Genomic DNA, 10,000 nt, shown 5'->3' with positions numbered 1-10,000 from the left:
AATGAGCTTTGATTGAGGCCTTGCCCTGCATGCCAGAGACCCGGCATTGTGGGGGCCTTCGCAATTGCAGCATCTAGATCCTGGAGTCATGCTCTCTACCGCAGAACCTGCATCGAGCATCCTGCTGACAGGTCCAAGACTTATGGCCCCATCTGCAACACGTGAGGCACATGACTGGCGGTGCCATCCTCCTGTACCCTGCTCCAAGATAAATACTCTCTCTGGCACTTCCCCTTTCAGGAGGGCAACGAGCTGACTCCACTCCTCGCCCCTGGACGCGTGCCGCTTCACCCAGTCAAGTATGGTCGGGTATCGGAAAATTATCACGTTAGTGATTCTTTCCCCAGCCTTTGGGACAGTCACCGCTGTCCCCTGGTATCCCTGAGCCGTCAGTGTCTGCTCCGCCTCGCCTTTCCGTCCCGTGAGATACGGCCTCCCTCTGCCTTCCTTCATAAGTGGCTCGAAATCACGGTGGTCCCGACCCAGTTCCATGGCCCACCTTAATTTCTCCAGGAAACTCATGGCGCAGTCCTGTGGGAATAGCAATCGCTTCCTGCCATTCACATCGACACGCTGATTTCCTGCTTAGGTTCCCTCTTCGTTCCTCTTCCTCTTCTCCTCCCGCTCGCATCCATTCTCATTGTCACTCATGTCCACACTTCCTTCACTTCTTTCCCTCTTACGGGATCCACTTCAACATGTCCTTGCGAGGTTAAACTTTTATCCTCCATTTCTACGTCAGATATAACAACACTAGCCATGCTGACACCTGGGAAGAGGTGACAAATAGCTGGAGGACCAGAGGCACCTCGCCCGCTCCTTGTCTAGGGGCGGGTAAACACAGGATTCTGTCACGACTGAGGACAGCACTAAAACACGTCCTACTTCTACGAGAGATATACCACGACAGAGAGAGAGAGAGAGAGAGAGAGAGAGAGAGAGAGAGAGAGAGAGAGAGAGAGAGAGAGAGAGAGAGAGAGAGAGAGAGAGAGAATTCCATGTTTATAAAGTAATCATGAAACACGTTAATACTTTATTTATCATAAACTGATTATTCTTACAAGATCTTGAACCGAAGTACAGAGGCACAAAGGAGAGGCAGGAAAAAATATACGTTTTACAACAGAAATTCATTAACCAAAGGCAGTTAATATAATTTTGAAGTGAATATAAAATCATGTTTGGTTACATAGTTTATTTTCTAAAAAAAATAAATAAATAAAATAAAAAAAGAAAAAGAAAAAGAGCAGGACGGTAAAAAAATGGATTTTGAAAAACCAATCAAAATAAATATACAAACAGACAGGTAGACATATAATTGGAATAATCAAACTTTTCGTGATGATTAAATAAACTTTTCAGTAATATTTAACACTTCTGTCTCTTTATGGTATCTACAGAGAAATATCCTCTTTTATCCTCAATAGCCAAGATTTTGCATCAATTAACTGATATCAATTATATCAACTACTAATGAAAGGGTTAAGAGAAGTTGTAATTAACCAAGAAAGCATAATTAATGAGAAATATGGATGCAAATTCAAAGGCATAATCATTCTTAATATTTTCGGGTTAAGATCTTACGTGAACTTCTATCCAACACCATTTCTATTCCGTTAAAGATAATGAAAAAAATAGCAATAAAAAAAAAAAATAATTTGAATAGAAGATTTGTTATTAATCTCCTTTTAATTATGTGTTTTTATTTTCCAGCGTGGAGGTTATCTGTCTTGATGCATATAAAGTTTTAATTAGGGATCGAAGTTAAATTGAATAATGCAGTGAAGTTTGGACAAGTAAACATCAGTGTTTAATATAATTCTGTTTTCTGGTATCGTTAAAAAATCGGAAAGACGTGATTCTGTTCTATATGTCTATAAATCTATTAATTAATTAATTTATACATATACAATAAGGGATATTTATAAATGTATATACTTATAATGTTTATAACCGATTAATCAAATAAAAGCTTGTATCAATAGTAAAAAAATAATTTTTCAGGTATTTATCAATTTATTTTTGAAATAGTTTCTTAACATGATACAATGATTAAAAGTCACAAGAAATTTGTTACACGAAAGACACAGAAAAAAAGAATTTATTACTTTCGATATTCCTTATTTTATGTTTATTATCTGTTTCTCCATTCCCTTCCCTCTCGCCTTTCCCCTTCCCCCCCAAAAAAAAAAACCCTCCGTTTTCCATCTCCCCCCTCTCCTCACAAAAAAAGAAAAAAGAAAAAAAGAATCAGGCAGGTGACGCCGCACTCCCCCCCCTCTCATACCCCCTCCTGATCTTGTCGAGGTTGGCATCAACGCAGGGCAGGAGGAGGGGCAGTTTCATCAGAATGGTGAGCAGACACATTGTCACGATCACCTGTAAAATTTATAATTATTCTTATTACTGATAATAATGATAATGATAATGATAATGTTGTAAACTCATTATCTTTTATTATCATCATTAATATTATTGATCATTATCATTATCGTTATTATTAATATTAACAACACTCATTATAATCATCATCATTTACCATTCTTCGTTTGCGTTGTGTGTTTGTGTTTATATATAAATCATGATTAACAATATTGCTGCTTTGTATTATCACCTTCATAATTATTATTATTATTATTATTATTATTATTATTATTATTATCATTATTATTATTATTATAATTATTATTATTATTATTATTATTATTATTATTATTATTATTATTATTATTATAATTATTATTATTATTGCTATTATCATTATTATTATCATCATCATTTTCATTCTCATTATCATTATCATATTCTCATTATCACTATCTTCGTCATTCTTCTTATCATCACTATCACTGTAATTATTACTGTTATAATAAGATGAGCATAAATAACACCAGTAGGAAAATAAGTCACGCTTGGAAAAATGGATCCCACCCGGAAAATAAATCACACTCGGAAAATAAGTCACACATCTCGCGTTCATTATCGTCCGAATCCGTTCTCGAGAAATCGTTATTTACCTGCGTGCCGAGAGGGAGGAAGATGCAAACGAACTCAGCCTTGTATAAGTGCTCGAAGTCACTGAATATGGCGTGGATGGTGACGGAGAAGACCGAAAACCATCCTAAATAACGCTGCAGGATGGAAAACTCTCGCCAGGTCAGTCTCGCGGATACGGACGGAAGGGAAGTGATGCCCAACACTGCCAGCGAAGCCGTCAATAGGGCAGCTGTCGAGGGGAGGGATGAGGGGAGCGAAGGATGAGGGGAGCGAAGGATGAGCGAAGGATGGGGGGAGGGTAGGATGAGGGGAAGGTAGGATGGAGGATGGAGGGTAGGGGGTAGGATGGAGGGTAGGAGGGGCAAAGAATGGGTGGTTAGATCAACTGTTCGTCCTTGTGTATAAACAAGTTTACACAATTGATGCAATTACACACACACACACACACACACACACACACACACACACACACACACACACACACACACACACACACACACACACACACACACACACACACACACACAGAACCATAACTAAAACATTCTTGTTGGGAAGTTGCAACCTGTTGTGCAAATTTGAGTTTTCAAAAATACCTTCCTACTTTACCATGTGCATATTGCAGCTTATTGCAAAGGAACTGAGAAAAATAGTGAAAAAATATGATAAATAGCATGCACAGACAGGAGAAGAAGAACAAAGGCAGAAAATTAAGAAAGGAAATATTTAAATGAAAATAGATTAATAAAAGACGGAAATCAAGATTAAAGCCGATAAAGATTAGGAAAAGAAAATGGAACGAAAAAAAAATAAAAAAAATAAAGGAAAACAAGAGACAGAGAAAAGATAAATGTAGAATACAGAGAGAAACGAAGGAGTAAGAGAAAATGAGACGAATGGTAAGAATCCCAAAATATAAGAAAGAAAATGATAGCGAAGAAGAAGAAAAAAAATCTATATGTATAAAAATAGCGAACGAAAAAAAAATGAAAAAAATATAGAAACAGAGAAAGGGAAAAATAACAATGAATGATAAAAAGGGATGAGACAAACTGAAGCACAGGAACTTACACACACACACACACACACACACACACACACACACACACACACACACACACACACACACACACACACACATGCAAAACAGGACAACGACCAAAATGCAAAGAAAATACATGCGGGATACAGTCAAAATATCGGACAAGATGGATACATAATTGGGGCTGGATACATAGAGACGAAATGAAAATATAAAGAGAGACAAAATGCAGGCGAAATACAGGTATAATACACTACAAGCAAAATGCAGACAGGTTCCAGACAAGAAACATAAAATACACATAAAATATGATTTAGACACATAGACAGGATCCATACAGACAAATGGAGACATGCAAACAAGACACAGGCTAGATACAGGCAGACATGATACACACAACATACATAATACATACAGACAGGCACAGCTAAACAGGAAACAGACTAAATACATGCAAACATAACACAACCAGGATACATGCAGACAGGCCACACACAGACAGGATGCACAGACATAATTCATACAGAAAGGACACACACATATATAATACATACAGACATGACACATAATACACGCAGACAGCACATACAGACATAACGCATACAAACAGAACACACACACAGACATAGTAATGGGCGTAATCGAAATTTCTGAGCAATCGGTTATAATTTCAAGTAATCGATTACCAAACGATTACTCCCTGAGTCAAAGTTGGAAAGAGAACCGTCTGGCACAGTGGTTCCTAACCTTTTAACCAAAGACTATATCCTATATAGTCTTTGCTTTTAACTACCACGCCTCCCTAAAGGAAATTCGTCCTTCCCTCCACGTCCTTCCCTCCCATATTTTAAAGATTATAAACATGCTTTGTTAGTCTTTTTTAATGAGTATGAATTAGTGGTATTATAAATTAAACTTTCCATTCTGTGCTCTCGTTAACAGAATAACAAAGATAATTAGATAAATTATGATTTTTTAAAAAATATTTGTTTTGTTCTACTCCACTAGGTGTTGCATGTTATTTCCTTAGTTATGAAGTAATGATTTTATTTTACTTGTTATAAAAAAAAACAAAAAACAATCAGGCGCATATTTACTCGCCTGGCTCCTTCACGTCCGTTATCGCCTGAGTGATTGGGTGGGAGGAGGGGGGAGGGGGGAGGAGGAAAGGGGCGACGGGAACAGTTTCAACACACACACACATACACACACACACACACACACACACACACACACACACACACACACACACACACACACACATACACACACACACACACACACACACACACACACACACACATACAGACAGAGAGAGAGAAGAGAAGAGAAGAGAAGAGAAGAGAAGAGAAGAGAAGAGAAGAGAAGAGAAGAGAAGAGAAGAGAAGAGAAGAGAAGAGAAGAGAAGAGAAGAGATGAGAGACAGAGAGACTACACTAAAACCATTAATGTATACCTTATACTCTTCAAATCTACCATTGCGTAATTTATTTCCAGGTGAGAGTAATCGGAAAGTATCAATTATTAATCTATTATTGATTGCAAAAGTAATCAAAGTAATCGATTGCATAAAAATGTGTATCGCCCATGACTACATAGACATAACGTACACAGACAGGACACACGCACATACATAACATACACAAACATAATACACACAAACAGGACAAAAACATACATAATACACATAAACATAATATACACATATATAACACACACATCACACACACACACACATAATACACAAAAACAGGATACACATACACGTAATACATACAAACATAACATGCACAGACAGAACGCAGACATAATACACACAAACAGGACACACAGACATAGATAATACACACATGACACACACACACATACAGAACACACACAAACATACAGAACACACACAGACATAAAACACACACACAAACATACAGAACACACACAGACATAACACGCATAGAGACATACAGAACACACACAGACATAAAACACACACACAAACATACGGAATACCCACAGACATAACACACACACAAACATACAAAACACACACAGACATAACACACACACAAACATACGGAAAACACACAGACATAACACACACACAAACATACGGAACACACACAGACATAACACACACACAAGCAGGACACAGATTCAGGCAAAATAAGCTGGCTGGAGAGTTCGAAAGTTGCCTTAACAAGACAACCAAACACGCACTGCTTGAAGGAGGCGCTGATTAGCGGCGCTGCTGGATCCTGCTTGCTTGGGGGGGGGGGTGAATGGGGGGGTGGATGAGGGTTGGGGAGGGGGGGAGGATAAGGGGGAAGGATGGGGTATAGTGAGGGGGGTTGGGGAGGGGGGGAGGATAAGGGGGAAGGATGGGGTATAGTGAGGGGGGTTGGGGAGGGGGGGATAAAGGATGGGATGGGGTAGAAGGAGGGGTGAGGGTGAAGGGGTGAGGATGGGGGAGGGGTGATTGAAGGGGAAGAATGAAGGGGACAAGTGAGGGATATGAAGATGAAGATGAAGATGGAGGTGGAGATGAAGATGAAGATGGAGATGGAGATGAAGACGAAGGCGAAGACGAAGACGAAGACGAAGATGAAGATGAAGATGGAGATGGAGATGAAGACGAAGGCGAAGACGAAGACGAAGATGAAGACGAAGATGAAGACGAAGACGAAGACGAAGATGAAGATGGAGATGAAGACGAAGACGAAGATGAAGACGAAGACGAAGACGAAGATGAAGATGGAGATGAAGACGAAGACGAAGATGAAGATGGAGATGAAGATGAAGACGAAGACGAAGACGAAGACGAAGACGAAGACGAAGATGAAGACGAAGACGAAGATGAAGATGGAGATGAAGACGAAGACGAAGATGAAGATGGAGATGAAGATGAAGACGAAGACGAAGACGAAGACGAAGATGAAGACGAAGACGAAGATGAAGATGGAGATGAAGACGAAGACGAAGATGAAGATGGAGATGAAGATGAAGACGAAGATGGAGATGAAGACGAAGACGAAGATGAAGATGGAGATGAAGACGAAGACGAAGACGAAGACGAAGATGAAGATGGAGATGAAGACGAAGACGAAGACGAAGACGAAGATGGAGATGAAGATGAAGATGGAGATGAAGACGAAGACGAAGATGAAGATGGAGATGAAGACGAAGACGAAGATGAAGATGGAGATGAAGACGAAGACGAAGACGAAGACGAAGACGAAGATGGAGATGAAGACGAAGACGAAGATGAAGACGAAGACGAAGACGAAGATGAAGACGAAGACGAAGACGAAGATGAAGATGGAGATGAAGACGAAGACGAAGATGAAGACGAAGACGAAAGATGGAGAAGAAGACGAAGACGAAGACGAAGACGAAGACGAAGACGAAGATGAAGATGGAGATGAAGACGGAGATGAAGACGAAGACGAAGACGAAGACGAAGACGAAGACGAAGACGAAGATGAAGACGAAGATGAAGACGAAGACGAAGATGAAGACGAAGACGAAGACGAAGACGAAGACGAAGACGAAGATGAAGACGAAGATGAAGACGAAGACGAAGACGAAGATGAAGACGAAGACGAAGATGAAGACGAAGACGAAGACGAAGACGAAGACGAAGACGAAGATGAAGATGGAGATGAAGACGAAGACGAAGACGAAGATGAAGACGAAGACGAAGACGAAGACGAAGACGAAGACGAAGATGGAGATGAAGACGAAGACGAAGACGAAGACGAAGACGAAGACGAAGACGAAGACGAAGACGAAGATGAAGACGAAGACGAAGATGAAGACGAAGACGAAGATGAAGATGAAGACGAAGACGAAGACGAAGATGAAGACGAAGACGAAGATGAAGATGAAGATGAAGACGAAGACGAAGACGAAGACGAAGACGAAGATGAAGACGAAGACGAAGACGAAGACGAAGATGGAGATGAAGATGAAGACGAAGACGAAGACGAAGACGAAGACGAAGATGGAGATGAAGACGAAGACGAAGACGAAGATGGAGATGAAGACGAAGACGAAGACGAAGACGAAGATGAAGATGAAGACGAAGACGAAGACGAAGATGGAGATGAAGACGAAGACGAAGACGAAGACGAAGACGAAGATGGAGATGAAGACGAAGACGAAGACGAAGACGAAGACGAAGACGAAGAAGGATGAAGAGGCCATGGGGAGGGAATGGAATAGCGATGAAGGGGGAGTGACGGGGAATGATGATAACTGGTAGGAACAGAGAGAAGGATAGGGATGGGAAGGAAGTCTCAAAGATAGATAGATAGATAGATAGATAGACAGACAGATAGATAGATAGTTCCAATAAAGATAGCTCTAACAACTATAAAAGCAACAAAGACAACTTTAACAACAAACCTCCAGCGGAAAAAAAAATCCAGCTCCAACAAAGACAAAGAACAACCGCAACAAAATAAAAACGCCAACAAAAACACATATCAATTCCAACAGAGATCTTCACAATACTCCAACAAACTCACCATTCCAGCTCCAACAAAGACCATAACAACGACAGAAACAAAGACTCCTCCAAAGACAAAGACGCCTGCAACTAAGAAAACAACGAAATAAAAGACACCAACAAAAAAACACCTCCAACAAAGACAACTAGGAAAAAAAACAAAGACACCAACCCCCCCCCCCCAAGCTCCAACAAAGACAACAACTAAAGACTAAAGAAACACAACAAAACACAACGAAACAAACACAACGAAACACACCGAAACACAACGAAACAAACACAATACACAACGAAACACAACGAAACAAACACAACGAAACAAACATAACGAAACAACACAACGAAACAACGAAACACAACGAAACAAAACACAACGAAACACAATGAAGCAAACAAAAACACAACGAAACACAACGAAACAAACACAACGAAACACAACGAAACACAACGAAACAAACACAACGAAACACAACGAAACAAACACAACGAAACAAACACAACGAAACACAACGAAACACAACGAAACAAACACAACGAAACAAACACAACGAAACAACAAAACACAACGAAACAACGAAACAAACACAACGAAACAAACACAACGAAACACAACGAAACACAACGAAACACAACGAAACACAACGAAACAAACACAACGAAACACAATGCAAACGAAACACAACAGAACACAACGAACAACAACACAACGAAACAACGAAACACAACGAAACACAACGAACAACCAACGCAAACGCACACACGAAACACAACGAAACAAACACAACGAAAACGAAACAAACACAACGAAACACAACGAACACAACAACAACAACACAGAAACACAACGAAACAAACACAACGAAACAAACACACGAAACACAACGAACAACAAACACAACGAAACACAACGAAACCAAACACAACGAAACACAACGAAACAACAAACGAACACACGAAACAAACACAACGAAACACAACGAAACAAACACAACGAAACACAACGAAACAACACACAACGAAAACAACGAACAACACAACGAAACAAACGAAACAAACACACGAAACAAAACGAAAAACCAACGAAACAGCAACGAACCAAACTCGAAACATACTGCAACGAAACAAGAATCAAGAAATCGAAGACAACACGAATGAACAATGCAAACACAACGAAACACATCGAACTAAACAAGAAATTACACGTAAACTAACCAACGAAACACAAGAAACAAACGAACGCACACGAAACCAAATCGAAACATACATAGACAAACAGACGCCATCGATACGATATACGCCGACCATGGTAGCAGAATGATTGGCATCGCAACGGCAGGAAACTGAGAGCGCAGCAAATCGGTTTTCTTGATGTTTTTTTTAGGAATAAAATGTTATATTGAGCATGATGGTTGAGGGGAAGGAGGAGGGGATGGGGAGGGGGGGAGAAGAGGAGGGAG

General features: G+C 40.0%; 1 protein-coding gene across 1 annotated transcript in view; it reads right to left on the bottom strand.

Annotated features, from left to right (window-relative positions):
* Positions 1-10,000, bottom strand: part of LOC119568209 (metalloreductase STEAP4-like) — a gene marked incomplete in the record, with an annotated part of 21,223 nt that overhangs the window by 1,003 nt on the left and 10,220 nt on the right. The window contains 2 exon segments of the mRNA XM_037916637.1: positions 1-2,379; positions 3,018-3,226. The exon segment at positions 1-2,379 is cut by the window's left edge and continues 1,003 nt beyond it. Coding sequence (XP_037772565.1) covers positions 2,251-2,379; positions 3,018-3,226 — 338 coding nt within the window.

Source organism: Penaeus monodon, chromosome 43 (genome assembly GCF_015228065.2).
Source record: "Penaeus monodon isolate SGIC_2016 chromosome 43, NSTDA_Pmon_1, whole genome shotgun sequence".
In the NCBI taxonomy this organism is placed as follows: Eukaryota; Metazoa; Arthropoda; class Malacostraca; order Decapoda; family Penaeidae; genus Penaeus; species Penaeus monodon.
The sequence above is the reverse complement of the archived record's forward strand: the minus strand, read 5'-3'. Positions and strand labels throughout refer to the sequence as shown.